Source organism: Rhinatrema bivittatum, chromosome 7, assembly GCF_901001135.1.
Source record: "Rhinatrema bivittatum chromosome 7, aRhiBiv1.1, whole genome shotgun sequence".
NCBI classification, from domain to species: Eukaryota; Metazoa; Chordata; class Amphibia; order Gymnophiona; family Rhinatrematidae; genus Rhinatrema; species Rhinatrema bivittatum.
The window spans coordinates 264,216,077-264,240,086 of NC_042621.1; the positions used below are offsets into that span (position 1 = coordinate 264,216,077).

General features: G+C 47.6%; 1 protein-coding gene across 2 annotated transcripts in view; it reads right to left on the bottom strand.

Annotated features, from left to right (window-relative positions):
• Positions 1-24,010, bottom strand: part of LCOR (ligand dependent nuclear receptor corepressor) — a 459,578-nt gene that overhangs the window by 148,350 nt on the left and 287,218 nt on the right. For both annotated transcript variants that reach the window (XM_029610175.1, XM_029610177.1), the window contains exon 4: positions 17,588-17,720. In XM_029610175.1, the coding sequence (XP_029466035.1) occupies positions 17,588-17,720 (133 nt within the window). The remainder of the gene's footprint in view (positions 1-17,587; positions 17,721-24,010) is intronic.

The window sequence follows — 24,010 nt, forward strand, 5'->3', positions numbered from 1 at the left end:
CTCAACAACAATTCTCCTATAGGAAAATATGTACATCCGAGGACCTCCACAACCACCTAATTTTAGAACTTCCCCATATGGACCTTTCCTCTCCAAATTCAGCACTTCATTCTTGGAATAATATCACAGAAACTGCAGCTAATAAACTCTGTCCTCTAACAACTAAAAAACTAAAACACAACCTTCCAAAAAAACAACCATGGTTTAATGAAGAACTACAAAATCTAAAACTTTCCCTCAGACGGAAAGAAAGCAAATGGCGCAAATCTCCTTCAGCGTCCACCCTCTCTACCTACAAATTTGCTTTCCATCACTACAAAAATTCCTTGCTAAAAATCAAAAGAGACTTCTATGCTCATAAGATTCATCATATGATCTTTGATGCTAAAGCCCTATTCGCCTACGTCTCCAACTTAACTCAAATCCAAATACCTGACATTCCATTTAACAAAGCCCAAGAAAAAGCAGAGGAACTTGCCCTCTTCTTCAACAACAAAATAGCCAACCTTCTTTCTAAGAATTTGCTCAATACTTCTTCCCCTCATAGTACCTTTATACACCATAACAAAAACATCTCACTCAACACATTGGAACCCACTACAACTTCGGAAATCCATAGAATACTGAAAAATATGAAACCATCGACACACCCATTAGACCAAATCCCTTCCAAATTACTCCTCCTTATTCCGGACACCATATCCAAAGCTCTGGCGGACATAATCAATTGCTCTTTATCTAAAGGACTCTACCCTGACGACCTCAAAATGGCATCAATCAAGCCGCTCTTGAAAAAACCAAAGTTAGACCCAGACGACCCCTCCAATTTTCGCCCTATCTCAAACCTCCCGTTCATTGCTAAAGTCATGGAAAAATTGGTTAACTCTCAATTATCAGACTACCTGGAAGACCACAAAATTCTCTACCCTTCACAATATGGCTTCAGGAAATCGTTAAGTACAGAATCTCTCCTAATTTCCTTAACAGACTACCTCATCCTAGGCCTAGACAAAGGCCAGTCCTATCTTTTGATTCTCTTGGACCTCTCAGCCGCCTTTGATACTGTTAACCACTCCATGCTCTTAAACCAACTATTGAACATCGGCATAACGGGCTCTGCACTGTCCTGGTTCCACTCATTCTTAAAAAATAGAGGCTTCAAGGTAAAAATACACAGCAAAGAATCTAAACGCTACCCTTCATCACAAGGAGTTCCCCAGGGTTCATCCCTCTCACCTACCCTCTTTAACATCTACCTCCTCCCTCTCTGCCAGCTTTTAACCAATTTGAACCTTAAACACTACCTGTATGCCGACGATATCCAAATTGTAATACCAATCAAAGAATCCATTAAAAAAACCCTCGAGCTTTGGGATTATTGTCTACAAGAAATCAACTCCCTCCTTTCCAGTATGAATTTAATCCTAAATTCCTCAAAAACGGAACTCCTTCTCATATCCTCTGAGATCTGCCACACACCCACAATTCCTCAAACTAATTTACAAACAATAAAAGTAAGAGATTTGGGCGCAATCATCGATAATAGACTTAATTTAAAAGCTTTCATAAACCAAACTACTAAAGACTGCTTTCATAAACTGCATGTTCTAAAAAGAATAAGACCACTGTTCCACAACCATGACTACAGGACTATCCTACAAGCAATAATCTTCTCCAAGTTAGACTATTGCAATTCTTTATTATTAGGTACCCCATCAGCACACACCAAACCACTACAAATGGTTCAAAATACTGCAGCCAGAATCCTAACTAATACAAAGAGAAGAGAGCACATTTCCCCAATCCTTAAAGAATTACACTGGCTACCAATTCATTTCAGAATTCTTTATAAGTCAATCACCATAATCTACAAATCCATCCAACAAATCGCCCCTCTCAACCTACAAATCCCTTTCATAAAACATACTTCCTCCAGACCCATAAGAGAGTACTACAAAGAGTCACTACAAGTACCGCCTTCCAAAACTTCCCTCCACATAACTTACAGAGATAGGGCTTTCTCCACAGCAGGACCCATGCTTTGGAACTCCATACCAACGGAACTTAGACAGGAACCCTGCTTACTGACTTTCAGAAAAAGACTTAAAACATGGCTTTTCAAACAAGCCTTCCCAGACGCAGATTAAAAACTATTCTATCCGATTTTCAACCTCCAATCAACATATTTTATTATTATAACCATCCTGGTATCCTACCCCTAAGCATTATTATCATCCAGAATCTTCATTACTTATGATTTCGCCTTTATTGTTAAACTACATACTTGTACGGAACAATTCATTGTAATTCTCAAACATCCATTTTTGGAAATTCCTCCATTCTACAGGTTTATACACTTTGTTAAAGTTTCTATCTTGTCTTCTTCTTGCTCCTAGTTGTACGTCTCCCTGTTTATTGTAACTGCATCTATATTATTTATAGTTCATATTATTTCGTTCTCTGTTCCGGTTATCACCCATTGTTTATTGTAAACCGGCTTGATGTGATATTTTCACGAATGCCGGTATAGAAAAAATTAAAATTAAATTAAATTAAATTAAATGAGTGCTATTCAATGCAACTGCTGTGGAGCCTTTATATTGAGGGTAATCATATGGAAACTTAAGGCTTGCCCCTTTTGTTCAAAACTCTCTACCTTGGAAAAGGAGCTGGATGACTTTAAAGCTGAATTAGCTTCAATAAAGAGAGTCTCAGCCATGGTACATTATTCAGGAAATAATTTCCACTTACCACTGAATAACCAAAACTCAAGAAAAAAGAGATTTACTGTGGGCTCAGGTAGGATAAGACCTGTAACCCACAGACACCCATTATTGAAAGCTGTGCAGCCCACAACTCTATCCCCCCACTCACACAGGCCATTAAGGAACTTAAAAAGTATTACAGTGGGCTCTGGTAGAATAAGACCTGTGTTCCGGAGACACACACGGTATCAAGTGCAACAAGTACAAAATGCCGTATTGAATTCTGAAGAAGTCCTTGAGAAAAAGATTGAAATGTTATCGGAAAAGAGAGAAAAAACCCAATGCATACAGAAATTCCAGATCAGAAACCAAAGGAAAAAGCTCACAGTGATGGATGACTGTCAGAGGCATTAATCTCTTCCCTTGCACAAATGCAAAGAGAAAAGTGGATAACAAAACTCAACTAAATAGGTCACAAAAGGAGTCCAGGAACAGCAGTAACCTGAACAAAGAAAGCTGGAAAGCTATGAGCACAAATGCTCGTAGTTTGGGTAATAAAATCCCAGAGCTGCAAGCCCTAATGGTGGAGGCGGACTTGGACGTTGTTGCTGTCACGGAAACGTGGTTTACGGAATCTCATGACAGGGATACGGCAATACCAGGCTATAACTTGTTAAGGAAGGACAGAGAGGATAGGAAAGGGGGAGGAGTGGCTCTTTATGTCAGAAACAATATCCAAGCATCTGAGCTGCAAGGAAGATGGGGCAAAGAAGAAGCACTATGGGCCGACTTAAAAAAAGATGGGGCATCCATTTTTATTGGAGTGGTTTACAGGCCTCCAAACCAAAAGGAAGAGCTGGACAGAGATCTGGTTGAAGGCATCCACAGGATAGCAGAGAAAGGAGAAGTGGTGATCGTTGGAGACTTTAATATGCCAGATGTAGACTGGAGAATCCCATCTGCAGAATCTAATAATAGTAGAGAAATAGTAGATGCCCTGCAAGTAGCTTTGTTCAAACAAATTGTAATGGAACCCACAAGAGAAGGAGCTATACTCGACTTAGTGCTCACTAATGGAGATAATGTCTCAGACGTCCAGGTGGGTGCCCACCTCAGCACCAGTGATCATCAAACGGTATGGTTTAATATCACAAAAAGGACACGGAAAAGAAGCACAAAAACCCAAGTTTTGATGTTCAAAAACACGGACTTTGATGAAATGGGGAAGTACCTGGAGGAAGAACTAAAAGGCTGGGAAAACGAGAGAGATGTGGATCAACAGTGGACCAATCTAAAAGGAGCAATTACCAAGGCAACTAATCTATATGTTAGAAAAGTAAAGAAAAGCAAAAGAAAAATGAAACCTATCTGGTTCTCAAAGGAGGTGGCTGACAAAATAAAGGCTAAAAGAACAGCGTTCAAGAAATATAAAAGATCCCAAAAGGAGGAGCACAAAGAAGAATATCTGGTAGAACTGAGGGAGACGAAGAAATTAATCAAGATGGCAAAAAGTCAAACGGAAGAGAGGATTGCCAAAGAGGTAAAGAGTGGTAACAAAACATTTTTCAGATACATCAGTGAAAAGAGAAAAGTTCAAAGTGGTATAGTGAAATTGAAAGGTGGAAAGGATCAATGTGTGGAGAGAGACGAAGAAATGGCAGAAATATTAAATGAATACTTCAGCTCTGTGTTCACTAAAGAGGACCCTGGAGAAGGACTGTCACTAGTTAACAAGAAACTGGAGGGGAATGGAGTAGATGTAACTCCATTTACAGTAGAAAATGTATGGGAAGAGCTGGTGAAACTGAAAGTGGACAAAGCCATGGGGCCTGATGAAGTTCATCCCAGAATACTGAGGGAGCTCAGAAATGTGCTGGCGGGTACTCTGTGTGACCTGTTCAATAGATCCCTAGAAACAGGAGTGGTGCCGAATGATTGGAGGAGAGCGGTGGTGGTCCCGCTTCACAAGAGTGGGAACAGAGAAGAGGCCGGTAACTACAGACCGGTTAGCCTCACTTCGGTGGTGGGAAAAGTAATGGAGTCACTGTTGAAAGAGAGAATAGTGAACTATCTACAGTCGGGAGAATTGCTGGACCAGAGGCAGCATGGATTCACCATTGGAAGATCCTGTCAGACAAATCTGATTGACTTTTTTGACTGGGTAACCAAGGAATTGGATCAAGGAAGAGCACTCGATGTCATCTACTTGGACTTCAGCAAAGCTTTTGACACTGTCCCGCACAGGAGACTGGTGAATAAAATGACAAGCTTAGGAGTGAGTGCCGAGGTGGTGGCCTGGATTGCAAACTGGTTGACGGACAGAAGACAATGTGTGATAGTAAATGGAACTCTCTCTGAAGAGAGAGCGGTTTTAAGCGGTGTACCGCAGGGATCGGTGTTGGGACCGGTCCTTTTCAATATCTTTGTGAGTGACATTGCGGAAGGGATAGAAGGTAAGGTATGTCTTTTTGCGGATGACACTAAGATCTGCAACAGAGTGGACACGCCGGAAGGAATGGAGAGAATGAGACGGGATTTAAGGAAGATGGAAGAGTGGTCGAAGATATGGCAGCTGACATTCAATGCCAAGAAGTGCAGTGTCATGCATATGGGGGAGTGGAAATCCGAATGAACTGTATTCGATGGGAGGAGAAAGGCTGATGTGCACGGAGCAGGAGAGAGACCTTGGGGTGATGGTGTCTAATGATCTGAAGTCAGCGAAACAATGTGACAAGGCGATAGCTAAAGCCAGAAGAATGCTGGGCTGCATAGAGAGAGGAATATCGAGGAAGAAAAGGGAAGTGATTATCCCCTTGTACAGGTCCTTGGTGAGACCTCACCTGGAGTATTGTGTTCAGTTCTGGAGACCGTATCTCCGAAGAGACAGAGACAAGATGGAGGCAGTCCAGAGAAGGGCGACCAAAAAGGTGGAAGGTCTTCATCAAATGACTTATGAGGAGAGATTGAAGAATCTAAATATGTACACCCTGGAGGAAAGGAGGAGCAGAGGTGATATGATACAGACTTTCAGATACTTGAAAGGTTTTAATGATCCAAAGACAACGACAAACCTTTTCCGTAGGAAAAAAATCAGCTGAACCAGGGGTCACGATTTGAAGCTCCAGGGAGGAAGATTCAGAACCAATGTCAGGAAGTATTTCTTCACGGAGAGTGTGGTGGATGCCTGGAATGCCCTTCCGGAGGAAGTGGTGAAGACCAGAACTGTGAAGGACTTCAAAGGGGCGTGGGATAAACACTGTAGATCCATAAAATCAAGAGGCCGTCAATAAAGAGTGGGTGGCTCGCCAGAATGACGGCTACTGCCTGGAGATAATACCCTTATTCAATAAACATACACATGGTTACTGTGACTCCAACATCACTCTAAGCTACAACAGCAAGAGGAAATGTGGAAAAAAGGATTCGCACTCACAAAGCGGGGAGTAGCTGGCTTGTTACGGCGGTTACTACCCCAAACCAAATAAGCCTGATACTTCACTTTCAATGCATTTCCAGCATAGCTCTCTGCTTTAACGGCAGGGGAGAAGAAAAACTGATACTTCACGCATATCCAGCATAGCTCTCTGCTTCAACGGCAGGGGAGAAGAAAAACTGATACTACACGCATATCCAGCATAGCTCCCTGCTTCAACGGCAGGGGAGAAGATAAACAACCAATAAGGGCTGAATATCATAGTCTGGGTAAAACAAATAAGCATGGGTGTAGCTTGCTTATTGCGGCGGTTACTTCCCCTACTACCCCTAACTAATCAAGCTTGATATTTCACTTGGATGCAGCTCCATCACTGCTCTCTACATTAATGGTGGGGGTGGAAGGGAAATAGAACCAAAGAGCTAAGAGAAACAGACAAGTAAGAGAAAAAAATATGTGAAGCTTGCTGGGCAGACTGGATGGGCCGTTTGGTCTTCTTCTGCCGTCATTTCTGTTTTTCTATGTTTCTATAAATAAATTCAAATCCTATCTCTTAGGATCCTTTTTCATGCCACAGACAGATGTAAGCCATCTTTGACAAAGATTTTTACTGTTCCATACACGGCCCCAGCCAGGCCAGAGCTTGCAGCACTACGGAGCGAGAGTTGCTTCTGACCAGCCAGTCATCCAGGTATGGGAGCATATAGACCAAGCAACGCCTGAGGTAGGTGACCACCACCGCCAAGCATTTGGTGAAAACATGGGGGCTGATGCCAGCCCAAAGGGCAGCACTTTGTACTAGTAATGTGTGATCCCCACCACGAAGCGGAGATTCTTCCAGTGGCTGGGGACAGTTGAAATATATGCATATGCCTCCTTGAGGTCGAGGGAGCAAAGCCAGTTTCCTCTTTGGGGGAGCAGTCTCAGCGTGTCCAGAGAGACCATCTTCAATTTTTCTCTTACGAGAAGCTTGTTCAACACCCTGAGGTCAAGGTTGGGGCGCAAACTGCCATTACTCTTCAAAATGAGGAAATACCTCAAATAGAACCCTTGGCCCTGCTGAGAGCAAGGGGCCAGTTCCACCTTGCCCGTTGTAAGAAGGGCAGAAATCTCCGATTGAAGGATGACCAAATTGGTGGAGGAGCCCCATGATGACATGGGGGAGAGGTCTCTGGGAGCCTGAAGTGCAGACGGTACCCCTGGTGAACAATGGAGAGGACCCATCGGTCCAATGTTATCTTTTCCCCAGTGACAGGCGAGGCTGTCGAGCCTGTCGCCAACTGGGGGATCCCGCGGCAGGGGTACGGCCAGCTGACTTACGCTCCCTCGCCACCAGTCAAAAGCCCATACTTGAACCTGCTGAGGAGTAGGTTGGGGACTAGGAATCCTCTGTTGGCAAGGACTACCCCTGGAATTGGTGCGAGACAGGCATGTCCAGGCGGCCGGCAGATAATATTTCTACTGCCAATGATAAGGCTTTCAAGAGCCCTGCCTGGAGGATTCCCTGGCCGAGGAAGGCCGTTCCGAGATACTAGCAGACAGCTGCTGAAGCGTTTCATGGTGGTCCTTTAGTTGTGCCACTGCATCCCGGACTTTGTCCCAAGACAGGTTCTCACCTGTGTAGGGAAGGTTGGCAAGCCTGTCCTGGATCTCCAGTCAGAGGTCAGAGGCCCAGAGCCAAGCCATTCTCCTGGCACCGATACCCATGGCAGCCAAGCGGGCAGCCATTTCAAAAACATCGTAGATGGAGCGAACCTCGTGTTTACCCAGCTCCAGACCCAGCAAAGCGATAGCAGAAAGGGCTTCCTGTTGTTGGGGACGACCACCGCAAAATCTTGGACTGGTTTCCAGAGATTGTGGTTGTACTGGGTCATATACAGTTGGTAGGCAGTGATGCAGGCAACCAGTATGGTGCCTTGAAAGATTTTCCTGCCTAGGGCATCCAATTCCCTGTGCTCACGCTCAGGAGGAGCGGAGGCATGGGTATGGGAACGCCGGGCCTTCAAGGCGAACTCCACTACAACCGACTGTTGGGGGAGCTGTCTCTTGTCTGCCTTCCTGTTAATGGGGGAGACCGAAATGGGTGTTCCCACATGTGGAAGATCTCGTGGATCGGAACCGCCACGATATCCTTGGGAGTGTCAAACTGGAGACTTCCAGCACCTGTGACGTGTATCTTCCTCCATAAGGAGTTGAAAGGGGATGGCCTTGGCCATGGCCCAGACAAACCCCGGAGGGGAGGGCTCCAAAAGGGGGTCGTCTGAATAGTCAGAGGATAAGTCAGTGGACTTATCACCCCAGGATTCATAGGGCCCCTCCTCCTCACTGGGACCGGCATGACATGGGAGAGGTCCATGAGGGTCATCAGCCCTGGGCTCTGAGGGCTTTGGAGGCCTCGCGGGCACCGGCGGCATTGATGGTTCTCCTGGCATGGAAGGTATCACTGGCCGCGGCAAGCCGGAGGGATTCGGCAAAGGCTCGGGGAACCGTGGGCAAGTGAACACAGTACTGGCCATATCTTCCTCCTCGGATGACCCGAGAATCAGGATTGCCCCGGTGGCCGATGGGGCATCGAGAGCCCCTTGGGCACCAGCTGCATCTGTAGGATGCCCAGGGCGTACAGATGCTCCAGCAGTGGTGCTAGCTTCGATGATGGAGACTCAGGCACTGGTGTGGGGGCCGGTGGCACTGGCAGCTCAACACTTTGCAGCACTTTCTGCAACACTGATTGCACCCTACGCTCTAACTCCTCCTGGAGGTCCTGGGTGGCCAGGACTGATGGAGGGGATCGAGGCGTCAACGGCTTTTCTCGGGATTCCAAGCCCTGTACCGGTATCAGTGGGAAACGCCTTGGGCTAGCAGGTGCACCGGAGGATAGGGCCTCCAATGGCCGGTACCCGCTTCGATGGCGGCTCAGACGCCGATGCCACTCCGAATCCGGAACCATGCACCTATGGTGACCGGTGTCTATGCTTGTGGGATTGTTTCTGGTGCTTGGACCAGTCTTTCCCTGGTGCTGAGGAGGCCAATGACCCAGAGGTTTGGGAAAGCGGGGGAGATCAAGGTTCGATCCCCTCTCCCCGATCCTTGGCGGTACAAGGTAGAGGGACTGCAAGGGGAAGCAGGTCGGACAGCTTCCCGCGATCTTTGGGCATCAAAGAGACCAATGCAGGTGTAGAGGACTTTGGGGTCCCGAAAAGTTCTCCATTTTATCAAGGCGCGCCCGACGCCCTTTGGGTGTCATCTGGTTGCACAAATGGTATGCCTGAACGTCATGCGAGGCCCCCAGGCAGAGGATGCAAACCTTATGCAGATCCGTAATGGACATGGGCCGCGGGTACTGGAGGGCATCGGTGAAAACCGGTCGATGCCATGAAAAAACCCCACATGCGATCGATGACCGGACACCGTGGGGTGGAAAGTCAGGAATCGAACGCAAGTTGGGAAAAAATGGCTGAAAATGACCTACCATACCGAGGAGGCACCAACCACGAAGGGGGACCCAACGAGGATCTGAAAAATGATTCGAGGAAATAGAGGAAATTTTAGAAAAAATTGGAGCTCCACCGACCGCGAGGCAACTGCACTGCGGAAAACAAGATACTGAAGGGGGGCCTCATGTTGACACACAATAGTTAACAGGCTGGGCATGCTCAGTCTGCTGGTCAAAGCTTCTAGAAACTTTGACAAAAGTTTACCATGCCAGGCTTCAGCAGATGATGTAACCCATGTGAGGACTACCATCCTGCTTGTCCTAGGAGAAAGTGCAGTTACTTACTTATAACAGATGTTCTCCTAGGACAGCAGGATATTAGTCCTCACATGTGGGTGACATCATCAGATGGAGCCCGGCACGGAAAACTTTGACCAGCAGACTGAGCATGCCCAGCCTGCCACTACCTGTGCGTCCACGCGAGGGTCCCCTTTCAGTCTCCTAACAGCAAAAATACGAGCGAGAAAAACAACACAATAAACCGAAGGTGAACCCAACATTGTAGAGAGGCAGGCGGGATTCCTGAGGACTAACATCCTGCTGTCCTAGGAGAACACCTGTTATAAGTAAGCAACTGCACTTTCTCCTAGGACAAGCAGGATGGTAGTCCTCACATGTGGGTGATTACAGAGCTCCAGACTGCCCCCCTGTGATCAGAGGGACCCACAGTAGCCGAACAAGGTGCCAACAGGAGCACAACTGCGGTGCTGTGGGAGCAACAGGGAAAGTCTGGCCCCATAGACAGCACGATGAAAACAGTTGGGTTCAAGACTGGAATAGATTGCGGAGGACAGTCTGGACAAAAGCACTATCCTGGAAACTATCCCTGTCGAGACAGTGGTGAGCCACGAATGCGTGGAGAGAACTCCAGGTCGCACCCTGAAGATTTCAGCAACAGGAATCGCATGCAGATGGAACCACTGCCGCCGCCATAGCCCGCATAGAGTGAGCCTTCACTCTGCCAGTCAGCTGGAGGCCTGCCTGCTCGTAGCAGAAGGCAATGCAATCCACTAGCCAGTTGGAAAGGGTCTGCTTCCCCACTGTTGCTCTCAGTCTATTGGTGTCTAAGGACACAAAAAGCTGGGTAGACTATCTATGACTCGCTGTACGGTCCAGGGAGTGAAGAGCACGTTCCCCCGGGTATGAATGAGGATGTGGGAAGAACGTGGGAAGGATGATTGACTGGTTGATGTGGAAAGTAGTCACTACCTTCGGCAGAAATTTTGGATGCGTATGCAGCGTATGCATCATGGAAGAATTTAGTGAAGGGATCGTATGTAACCAGGGCCTGGATCTCACTGATCCTGCGAGCAGAAGTGATTGCCACCAGGAACATAACTTTCCAGGTGAGCAACATCAGGTCACAAGATTTGAAAGGTTCGAATGGATGCCGCATGAGCCTCGCCAGGGCCATGTTGAGATCCCACAGGGTCTCAACATGTGGACAAAGCAAGAGCTTCAGTTGAACCAGGTCCCGCATGAAACGCCCGACCAGTGGCTGGACTGAAATGGGTGCCCCGGCAACACCCTGGTGGTAGGTGCTGAGGGCACTGAGGTGTACCTGGACCAAGTTGGTCTGGAGGCCAGATGCTGACAGGTGCCACAGATAATCCAGCAGGCGGGGGAGCAGGCAGAAAAAAGGATCCAGTCCGTGGCCCCTGCACCAGGTGGAGAAATGCTTCCACTTCCAGCTGTAGGATCTCAGAGTGGAAGGTTTCCGGGATTCAATCAAGACCCTAGAAACACCATCCGAGAGCTGCAAGGGCTGAAGGATCATGCGCTCAACCTCCACACCGTGAGGGCCAGAACCTGGAGGTTCAGGAGGCGCAGGGTGCCCTGGTTCTAAGATAGGAGTTGGGAACCATCCCCAGCGGAACCGGTGCGCTCACGGGCAGGTCTTGGAGCAGAAGGAACCACACCTGTCTTGGCCAGGAGGGTGCCACCAGGATCATGGGGGGGGGCCCCCCCGTCCTCTTGCAGCTTCATCAGAATCCACGAGAGAAGCGAAATAGGGGTACGCGTACATGAGACGTTGTCCCTAGTGAAGGGAGAATGAGTCGCAGGCCAGACGGTCCATCCCCGGAATCAGAGAGCAGAAGATGCTCACCTTGTGATTGTGGGGAGAGGCAAACAAGTCCATGTCCGGCGTGCCCCAGCAACAGAATAGGTTGGCTGCTACCGCCGGGTTCAGGGACTACTCGTATGGCTGGAAGGACCAGCTGAGGCGGTCCGCCAGCGTGTTTAGGTGGCCCATAGATACATCCCCTCGGAGAGGGCCAAATCCCAGACCTGTATTCGCTTCCTGCTAGAGGGGAAAGGAGCCCGTACCTCCCTACATGTTGATCTACCACATCGCCACCTGGTTGTCCGTTCTGAGGACAACCTTGGAGGACAGCCTGTCCTGGAAGGCCCACAAGGCGTACCGGATTGCCCGCAGCTCCAGAAAATGTATCTGGCAGTGGGATTCGGCCGCAGTCCAAAGGCCGAGTACGCAGGCCGTCTGTGTGGGTCCCACGCCCCTGAGGCGAGGCATCAGTGGTGAGGGTCACCTGGGGTGGTGCAGGCTGGAATGCAAGTCCTAATTCCAGATTGGACAGGGCCTTCCACCAGGTTAGAGAAAGACTGAGAGGGTCTGTGACAGTCACTGGCATTTCCAGATCCTGGGATGCCTGCCGTCACTGAAACCGCAAGGTCCATTGAGGGTCCCTCATGTGGAGGCGGGCCAAGGGGGTCACTTGGACAGAGGCTGCCATGTGGCCCAGCAGGCGAAGCAGCAGACGGGCGGGCCTGTACCTTCTTTCTGTTGCAAACAAGAGTAGCCAGCGAGAAGAGGGCGACCGCTCGATCGCTGGGCAAAAAAGCTTTTGCTTGTGCCGTATCCAACCTGGCACCGATAAAAGTCCAGCCATGGAGACTGATTGAGATGTGACTTGGGGAAGTTGATAACGAATCCCAGTGTCTAAAGTCAAAGCTAGAGCATTCATAGCCCTGGAGTGTGATTCACTCCGGATCAACCATTCGTCCAGATACGGAAAGATGTGGACCGAGCAACACCTGAGGTAGGCAGCCACCACCACCAAGCATTTCGTGAAGATGCATGGGGCCGAAGCCAGCCTAAAGGGCAGCACTTTGTACTGAAAATGTCATAGATGTCATAGGTAGACCTGATCTAGGAAAAATAAAAAGTCATGTGATAGGTGGTGATGTCCTTTCGTGGATTACAAACTGGCTAAAAGACAGGAAACAGAGTACGATTAAATGGACAATTTTCTCAGTGGAAGGGTGTGGGCAATGGAGTGCCTCAGGGATCTGTATTGGGACCCTTACTTTTCAATATATTTATAAATGATCTGGAAAGAAATACGACAAGTGAGGTAATCAAATTTGCAGATGATACAAAATTGTTCAGAGTAGTTAAATCACAAGCAGATTGTGATAAATTGCAGGAAGACCTTGTGAGGCTGGAAAATTGGGCATCAAAACAGCAGATGAAATTTTATGTGGACAAGTACAAGGTGATGCATATAAGAACATAGGGAAAAATAACCCATGCTATAGTTAGACAATGTTAGGTTCCATATTAGGTTCTACTACCCAAGAAAGATCTAGGCATCATAGTGGATAACACATTGAAATCGTCGGTTCAGTGTGCTGCGGCAGTCAAAAAAGCAAACAGAATGTTGGGAATTATTAGAAAGGGAATGGTGAATAAAACGGAAAATGTCATAATGCTTTTGTATCGCTCCATGGTGAGACTGCACTTTGAATATTGTGTACAATTCTGGTCGCCGCATCTCAAAAAATATATAATTGTGATTGAGAAGGTACAGAGAAGGGCGACCAAAATGATAAGGGGAATGTAACAGCTCCCCTATGAGGAAAGACTAAAGAGGTTAGGACTTTTCAGCTTGGAGAAGAGACGGCTGAGGGGGGATATGATAGAGGTGTTTAAAATCATGAGATGTCTAGAACGGGTAGATGTGAATTGGTTATTTACTCTTTCAGATAAATAGAAAGACTAGGGGGCACTCCATGAAGTTAGCATGTGGCACATTTAAAACTAATCGGAGAAAGTTCTTTTTCACTCAACGCACAATTAAACTCTGGAATTTGTTGCCAGAAGATGTGGTTAGTGCAGTTAGTATAGCTGTGTTTAAAAAAGGATTGGATAAGTTCTTGGAGGAGAAGTCCATTACTGGAGAAATTACTTACCTGATAATTTCGTTTTCCTTAGTGTAGACAGATGGACTCAGAACCAATGGGTATAGTGTACTCATGCTAGCAGTTGGAGGCGGATCAGATTTCAATCTGACATCAGCCCCTAGTACATATACCCCTGCAGGAAGTGCAGATCCTCAGTATTCTTCCTTGCAAAGCATTGTGGATATATGTTTGACTGACCGATTGGTTAATTAGATTAACTTGTATAACTTCGTAACTATATAAACGTTATAACTTGATTAACTGGATTAATTTAAACTGGTCGGTTGAGTATAGCTGGAGACCGCCAGGGAGCTCAACCGGATAGCGTCGACACCCAGCCGGGTGGAGACCTAGGTAAACGAAAAGAGGCTTACCCTTGAATCATTTGCAATACCATGCATGACGGCAGCCAAGGGCGGGCTGCTGAGTCCATCTGTCTACACTAAGGAAAACGAAATTATCAGGTAAGTAATTTCTCCATTTCCTAGCGTGTAGCAGATGGACTCAGAACCAATGGGATGAATAAAAGCTACTTCCGAACCGGGTGGGAGGCTGCCTGTGACCCACTCAGTATTGCCCTTGCAAATGCCGTGTCCTCCCGGGCCTGAACATCCAGACGGTAGAATCTGGAGAAGGTATGGATGGAGGACCATGTCGCCGCCCTGCAAATCTCGGCGGGTGACATCATTCTTGTTTCTGCCCAGGATGCTGCCTGGGCTCTGGTAGAATGGGCCTTGACCTGTAGAGGCGGAGGTTTCCCTGCTTCTACGTAGGCCGCCTTGAGTATCGGGCTTTCTTAAACACAGAACCCACCACTGCAGACTGGTGAGGTAAGTGCTGTCGTTCAAAGCCCACGGCCTGTTAAACCAGATAAGTCACATCAGCTTTCCTGTTCACTGGGGCAACCTACACCAGGTGTTCCCACGTGCAGAGGAGGAGCTCTTTAAAGATGTCATGGACCTCTTGTCGCGTCTATGAACTGGAGAACCTCCAGCATCTTATGACAGGTATACTCCTCCGACAGGAGCTGGAAGGGAATGGCCTCTGCCATGCCCTTACAAAGCTGGCGAAAGACAGGTCCTCGGGTGGAGAGCAACGCCGCTCCTTCAGAGGGGAAGGCTCCAAGATGGGGTCGTCAGAGAACTCAGAGGACGCGTCCAAGGAGTCATTGCCCCACAGTTCACTAGGGACCGGACACCGAGGGCAGGGACCGGGAGGTATGATAGGTCTGGGCCCCAAGAGCACCGAAGGCAGTGGGGACACCAGCAGCATTGATGGACCCCTAGGCATCGAGGGGGGTATTGGCCGCCGTACGCCGGGAGGAACCGGCGGTGGCCTGGGGAACTATGGGCATGTGTGCCCAGTCCCCAAGGCCTCATCCTCCTCTGAGGAATCAGGATCGCTCCATTGGAGGGTGTCTGTGGCCGAGGCGGCATTGGAGGTCTTTCTGGCACCGGTTGCGTCAGTAGGATGCCAAGAAGGACGTCCAGACGGTCCAGCAGAGCTGTGAACAACGAAGGCGGAGGCTCGGGCACCGATATGGGGGCCGGTGGTGCCAGCAGCTCGACGCTCTGAAGCGCTTTGAGCACTGCCAATTGCACCTTGCGGTCCAACTCCTCCTGAAAGTCCTGGGTAGTAAGAACTAATGGAAGGGGACAAGGCATTGCCAGCATGTCCCCAGAAGGATCACGAGAAGGCATGGTGCCCAGCACTGCGGCCAGTGGGGAATGCCTCGGGCTACCGGGGGCACCGGAGGATGGGGCCTCCGGTGGCTGGTGCTGCTTCAATGGCGGTTCGACAGCTGCCGATGCCCCTCCGGAACTGGAAACATGTTGGGACGGTAACTGGTGACTATGCTTCCTGGGTTTCTGGGGCTTGGCCCAGTCTTTCCCCGGTGCAGAGGATGAAGATGACCCAGAGGATAAGGGGAGAGGAGAGATCACCAAGAATCAATCTCCCTCTCCTCGATCCTTAGGGATACTGGAGAGAGGAACCTCCAGGGGAAGCAATTGAGACAGTTCCCAGCAGTCCTTAGGCATGGAGGACACAGACGTCAAAGTGGAGGGTTTTGGAGATCCAAAAGCTTCTCCATTTTATCTAGGCGTGCATGACACCCTTTGGGGGTCATTTGATCGCACAAACGACACCCTCAGAAGTTGTACGAAGCCCCCAGGCAGAGTATACACACCTCATGCAGATCCATGATGGACATGGTCCGCGAGCACTGGTGGCAACATCAAAAACCTGACTCCATTGAAAAAGAGGCCGGCACGCGGTTGATGACAGACGGGAACTCTAGGCGGGAGTTGGGAATAGACCATGAAAAACTGATGGCAAAAGCCACAGGTACCTACTGGAGGAACCAAATGCGAAGGGGGACCAGAAGCAGAAAAAAACTGAAAAGAAAATTTGCAAAAACGCTTTCAAGGGTTTGGAGCTCCACAACCACGAGGCTACTGCACAGCGGAAAATAAGAGATTGAAGGGGGATCTTGCGTGGACTCGCGGATAGCGGCAGGCTGGGCATGCTGAGTCTGCCATCTAAGTTTCTAGAAACTTACTTTTCAATATATTTATAAATGATCTGGAAAGAAATAAGACGAGTGAGGTAATCAAATTTGTAGATGATACAAAATTGTTCAGAGTAGTTAAATCACAAGCAGATTGAGATAAACTGCAGGAAGACCTTGTGAGATTGGAAAATTGGGCATCAAAATGGCAGATGAAATTTAATGTGGACAAGTGCAAGGTGATGCATATAGGGAAAAATAACCCATGCTATAGTTACACAATGTTAGGTTCCATATTAGGTGCTCCCACCCAAGAAAGATTTAGGCGTCAGTGGATAACACATTGAAATCGTTGGTTCAGTGTTCTGCGGCAATCAAAAAAACAAACAGAATGTTGGGAATTATTAGAAAAGGAATGGTGAATAAAACGGAAAATGTCATAATGCCTCTGTGTATAGCTCCATGGTGAGACCACACCTTGAATACTGTGTACAATTCTGGTCGCCGCATCTCAAAAAAGTTATAGTTGCGATGGAGAAGGTACAGAGAAGGGCGACCAAAATGATAAGGGGAATGGAACAGCTCCCCTATGAGGAAAGACTAAAGAGGTTAGGACTTTTCAGCTTGGAGAAGAGACTGCTGAGGGGGGATATGATAGAGGTAAAATCATGAGAGGTCTAGAACGGGTAGATGTGAATCGGTTATTTACTCTTTCAGATAGTAGAAAGACTAGGGGGCACTCCATGAAGTTAGCAAGTGGCACATTTAAAACTAATCGGAGAAAGTTCTTTTTCACTCAATGCACATTTAAACTGTGGAATTTGTTGCCAGAGGATGTGGTTAGTGCAGTTGGTGTAGCTGTGTTTAAAAAAGGATTGGATAACCTGCTATTAAGTTGACTAAGAAAATAGCCACTGCTATTACTAGCAACAGTAATATGGAATAGACAGTTTTTGGGTACTTGCCAGGTTCTTATGGCCTGGATTGGCCACTTTTGGTAACTGGATGCGGGACTTGATGGACCATTGGTCTGACCCATGTTCTTATGTTCCAACTAAAGGTATGCCAAAACCAAAATATTTTGCACCCCCCATGATCCATTTTCCATCCGTCAGAGAACCAGCAGAGGTAGGCAAAAAAGAAAGTTGATTAAAACCCCTACTTGCTTCTGAATGATCCCATGTCTTTTAATCACTGAAAGTTTTATTCAGCTCACGCTGTCACAGACATGTGCTCACACTAACCTTTTCTGTAAAAGACTGCATTAAGGAACTCTTCTGCTTGCTTTTCTAGACGAATTATTTTTGCTTGCTCTTGTCTACGTAGAGTTTCTTGTCCAGCTTCAGAAGTTGGTTCATGCAGACCAACCAAATGTTCCTGCAAAACCATACAATTTTCAAAATAGTTTAAAATTAAAAAAAAAAAAAAAGAATTATACAATAGATTTTTTAAACATTGTTACTTTACATTTTTACTAAACTCTTTTCTAGAGCATTTCTTAAATTATTTTACAACAGGCTTACATAAATCTAAATGTTTTTCATAAAACAAACTACATGCCATCACATAACAAAACGTGGGTGACAACCTCCAACAGCACTGAACGGATCCATCTCTCCAAACTCAGTAAAATAGTTTACGGAGCATGCAAAGTCGTCCCCCTATGCACACTTTCTCATGAGCCCCTCAGTCAATTTCAAAGCTTAGTAAACTTTAATGAGGTAACTGACACTCCAGGGAGGTGGCTGGGAATTAAACATGGCTAATTCATCCTACTGTCTATAGAGAACTCTGTTTACAAGTAAGCAAACTGGCTTTCTTCATCAACAAGCAGGACTGAATTAGTTATTACATGTTGGGAGTCCCAAGCTGAGGGTTGCACAGTGCAGTTATTACAGAAAAGCAGCCAGGCCTGACCAGTGGACTACGAGGTGAACAAGTATTGCAAAACTGTTTGTCCGAAACTACAGATGTCCCTTGACATGCTGTCCAAACAGCATTGGGATGTGAAAGTATACAGACACAACCAAGTCACGGCTTTGCAGATATCTTCAATCAAGATAGCCCTTAAGTACACCACTGAAGTCACCATGGCTTTCACTTGAACAGCCTTTATAGTGTTCGTGATTCATAGACCAACTAGTGAATAAGAGTGCACAATACATTCCGTTAGCCAATTTGACAATTTTTTTGGCAACTGCCACTACAAGCCTATTAAGATCAAAGGAAACAAGCAACTAAGAAGCCTTTTGATGAGGCAAAGTCATTTTAAGAAACAGGCCATTGAATAAGAGCCTTCTCATCTTTATGAGCATGCGGCCTTGGGACGAAAGTAGGAAGAACAATGGTTTGATTTAGATGAAAAGCCAATACTACTTTGGGAAGGAATGTAAGGTGGATATGAAGAAATACCCTACTGTGGAAGAAATGGAGAAAAGGTAAGTAGTGCCCCAAACCTTACAGCTCGCTAACCTGTTCACCAGACGTGCTGGCCATAGAAACACCAGTTTCCACATTTTTCCATATAAAAATCTGGAAATAAATAAATAAATAAATAAGGAACTTTAAATGAGCTCACTCCAAAATTTCAAATAGAGGCTTCATAAGTTGATTCAAAATGACATTAAGATTCAAGACACCAGAAGCTTAGAGACAGGAGGTCTAGAGTGCCAAAGACTTGCATAAATCTGGATACCAAATGAGTAGTAGAAATTGAAGCACCTTCCACTTGTTGATGGTATGCTGAAATGGTACTAAGGCATACTTTTGCTGAGAAAGTGCAGAGTCCTGATGAAGAAAGGCAAAATAAATAATGGGCTACAAGCCAATGAGTCCAGAGAATCAGACTGGTACTAGGCCGAAAACCTCTTCCATTTGAAGCTATAAACCCTCCATGTCAATTTCCTGGCTGAGATCAAGATATCTTCCACTTCTTTAGGAAGGAACACAGAAGAAACTACCATGTGTTCAACATCCATGCCATAGGCTAGAAAGGGAAAATTCGGATGGCAAAGATGACCATTCTCCTGAGTGGGATGGCAACGTGCCCAGTGAAATTAAACATTGTTCTGATAACTGTAACAGATAGGGTAACCACATTTGTCCTGACCATACTGGAACAATGAGAATCATTCTTGCACAATTCCGAAATAGTTGTTGGACTGTTCTTGCAATTAACAGGAGAAGAGGATAGGCAAAGAGAAGATATGCATTCCAGGATAGCAGAAATGTGTTGAAAGCTGATCTGAACTTGCATGGAAGCATGCAACAAAACCTGCCGACTTTTCTGTTCTCTGCAGCAAATGTTAATTGTCAGCCGACTCCAAATGTGAAACAGATTGTTCATTACCTGCTAATCCAAGGCCTACCCAAGAGGAAGAAGGACTCGACTGAAGCAATTCATCAGAGAATTTGGGATCTCTTTTCAAGGGAAACACTACAGTTAAAAGCCTTCCAGGATAATCGGCCGGCAGAAATGCTATACAGATAGTTAAGGTGATCAAAGAAGAAAGCAAAGATTCTAAAAGTTGATGTAATCATCCATCTGGGAACCAACGACCTTGCTAGAAAGAGAGATTTCCAGTCTTTCGCGAAGCAGATTAGTCACATAGTAACAACCATTGCCTTTTCAGAAATGTTACCTGTTCATGGAAAGGGGAAGGAGAGGCTAAGCCATATTGATAACTTCAATGTATGGCTCAAATCCTGGTGTAAGGAACAAAATTTTGGATATATTGGAAGCTGGGGCCATGTATGCAACAGTAAAAAGCTCTTTGTCAAAGATGGTATACATCTGTCTGTGGCAGGAAAAAGGATCCTAAGAGAAATTAAAATCCTATGTTATAAGGTATTTAAATTAGATGCCTGGGGGTGGCAGAAGGAAATTAGAATGTCACCCCCAAATGCAAAAAAAAAAAAAAAAAAAAAAAAGGGTGAAGTGGATATCAAAAGTCAGCTAAATAAGTCACAAAAGGAGTCCAAGAAAAGCAGCAACCTGAATGAGAAAAGCTGGAAAGCTATAAACTCAAATGCTCGTAGTTTGGATAATAAAATCCCAGATCTGCAGCCCTAATGGTGGAGACGGACTTGGAAATTGTTGCTGTCACAGAGATGTGGTTCACGGAATCTCATAGATACGTAGAAATGACAGCAGAAGACCAAACGGCTCATCCAGTCTGCCCAGCAAGCTTTTACACTTATTTTTTTCTCATAAGTATCTGTTACTCTTGGCCCTTATTAGTTACCTTTTGGTTCTAGTTACCTTCCACCCCTGACATTGATGTAGAGAGCAGTGCTGGGACTGCATCTAAGTGAAGTATCAAGCTTAATTGGTTAGGGGTAGTAATCGCCGCAATAAGCAAGCTACTCCCACGCTTGTATATCCAGCTTATGCAATTCAGTCCTTGTTGGTGGTTGTCTGAATATAAATGTTGGGATTACTTACCTGATAATCTCCTTTTCCTTAGTCTAGACAGATGGACTCAGAACAAGCGAGGTATAGTGTGCTTGTGCTAGCAGTTGGAGACGGATCTGACGTCAGCACGGGTACATATACCCCCACAGGAAGTGAAGCAACTCAGTAATCTTCCTTGCAAAAGCTGTTACGGATATATGTGTACTGACCGATCAATGAATTAGTGAAACAGGATTCCCCTGACCGATTGATAGTAGCTGGAGACCACCAGCGTTCCCAACCGGAAGGCGTAGACCCCCAGTAGGGTGGATGCTCTTACGTAAGAAAATGACATGGCTTACCTTGATTCGGTGAAACCCATGTATACCGGCAGCCGGGCGGGATGCTGAGTCCATCTGTCTACACTAAGGAAAAGGAGATTATCAGGTAAGTAATCTCAACATTTCCTAGCGTGTAGCCAGATGGACTCAGAAGAAGTGGGATGTACAAAAGCTACTCCCGGACTGGGCGGGAGGCTGCCCGAGGTCCATTCAGGACTGCCCTCGCAAATGCTGTGTCCTCCCTGGCCTGAAGATCCAGACGGTAAAATCTGGAAAAGGTATGGAGGGAGGACCAGGTCGCCACCTTACAAATTTCTGCGGGCAACAGCATCCTAGATTCTGCCCAAGAGGCTGCCTGCACTCTGGTGGAATGAGCCTTGACCTGCAGAGGTGGAGACTTCCCGGCCTCTACGTAGGCCGCTCTTGATAACTTCTTTGATCCAGCGGGCGATGGTGGGCCAAGAGGCCGCCTCCCCTTGCTTCTTCCTGCTGTGGAGGACGAACAGATGGTCCGTCTTTCGTACTGCTTCTGTCTTTTCCAGGTATCTGGGCAGCAATCTGCCGATGTCAAGATGGCGTAGCAAACGCCCTTCTTCTGATTTCTTCAAACCCGCCGTAGTTGGCAAAGATATGGTTTAGTTGAGGTAAAATTGTGAGACTACTTTAGGTAAGAAAGAGGGAACCGTGCGGAGATGGATAGCCTCTGGAGTGATTCTGAGAAAGGGATCACGGCAGGACAGCGCTAGTAGCTCTGAGATGCGGCGTGCGGAACACACTGCCAGCCAGAATACCATCTTCAAAGTTAGTGAACGGAGAGACAGGCCCCGAAGGGGTCTGAAGGTGGATCCCGCGAGGAAATCCGAAACTATGTTGAGGTTCCACAGGGGCACTGGCCACTTCAGTGGCGGACGAATGTGCTTGACACCTTTCAGGAAGCGGGAAACATCTGGGTGCGTGGCAATGGATTTGCCATCCCTCCTGGGACCATAGCAAGACAGTGCAGCCACCTGAACCTTGATGGAGCTGAGGGACAAATCCTTCTGAAGCCCATCCTGCAGGAAATCCAGAACAATAGGGATTGTGGTCGCATGTGGATTGGTGCCATGAGTGTCGCACCAGGCTTCAAATACTCTCCAGATCCTTATGTAGGTGAGGGATGTGGAAAACTTGCGAGCTCGGAGGAGTGTATCTATCACCGGCTCCGAGTAACCTCTTTTCTTCAGTCTAGCCCTCTCAATGGCCAGACCATAAGAGAGAACTGAGTTGGATCCTCGTGGAGGATGGGACCTTGACGAAGCAGGTCCCTGAGAGGAGGCAGGGGAAGAGGCTCCCCTGACAGTAGTCTTCTCATGTCCGCGTACCAGGGTCTTCTTGGCCAGTCTGGTGCCACTAGAAGAACTAGGCCCCTGTGCCTCTGAATCTTGTGTATAAGGGCACCCAGCAGGGGCCACAGTGGAAAGGCGTATAGCAGAGTCCCTGGAGGCCATGGCTGAACCAGGGCGTCGATCCCGTGCGAGAACGGATCTCGCTTGCGGCTGAAGTATCTGGGTACTTGAGCATTGGACCTGTCCGCTAATAGGTCCATGTCCGGAGTCCCCCACTGATCCACAATCATCTAGAAGGCTGTGGGGGACAGCTGCCATTCTCCCGGATTTAGGCTTTCCCTGCTGAGGAAGTCTGCCACGGTGTTGTCCCTTCCGGCAATGTGGGCGGCGGAGATGTCCTGGAGATTCGCCTCTGCCCAAGCCATCAGCGGGGCTATCTCTAGGGACACCTGTTGGCTTCTGGTTCCGCCCTGTCGGTTGATGTATGCCACCGTGGTGGCGTTGTCGGACATCACTCTGACTGCTCTGTTCCGCAGTCTGGGAGCAAATCGCAGGCAGGCTAATCAGACTGCCCGTGCCTCTAGACGGTTGATGTTCCACCCCGACTCTTCTCTGTTCCACCGCCCTTGGGCGGTGAGCTCTTCGCAGTGTGCTCCCCATCCGCTCAGGCTGGCATCCGTGGTGAGCCGAGTCCACGTGGGGGAGGACATCTTCGACCCCCTGCTCATGTGGTTGGACTGCATCCACCACCGTAGCTGGGTCCGCAGTCTGGCTGGTAGAGGTAGATGCACAGAGTAATTCCGGAAGCGTGGGCTCCATTGAGAAAGGAGGGAGCGTTGTAGTGGTCTCATATGGGCCCGCGCCCAGGGTACCACATCCAGGGTGGATGCCATGAGACCGAGAACCTGCAGATAATCCCAAGCTATGGGCCGGCTGGCTCCCATCAGGGACCGTAGGCGCGCCTGGAGTTTTAACCTTCTCTTGGTGGTGAGGCTGACTTTGTCTGCCTGGGTGTCGAACTGGACTCCCAGGTATTCCAGTGATTGAGAAGGCTGTAGGCAGCTCTTGTTTAGGTTGACTACCCATCCCAGGCTTTCCAGCAGGGAGACCACTCTGTTGGTTGCCCGATGGCTCTCCTCTCGGGATTTCGCCCTGATCAGCCAATCGTCTAGGTAGGGATGGACAAGGATTCCTTCCCCTCTGAGCGCCGCTGCTACCACTACGATCACCTTGGTGAAGGTCCGCGGGTACCGTGGCTAACCCGAAGGGCAAAGCTCGGAATTGGAAGTGTCATCCCAGAACCTTGAAGCGCAGGTAGCACTGATGATCCCAATGGATCGGGATATGCAGGTAGGCTTCTGACAAGTCTAAGGCCGTGAGGAATTCCCCTGGCTGTACTGCGGTCTTGACGGAGTGCAGAGTTTCCATGCGAAACCTCGGGACCCTTAAGTATCGGTTGACTGACTTGAGGTCCAATACGGGCCGGAAAGTGCCCTCTTTCTTGGGTACCATGAAATAAATGGAATAGTGCCCAGAATCCATTTCCCATGCAGGTACTGGGATTATGGCTTTCAAGGACAGGAGCCTCGCCAGGGTAACTTCTAATGC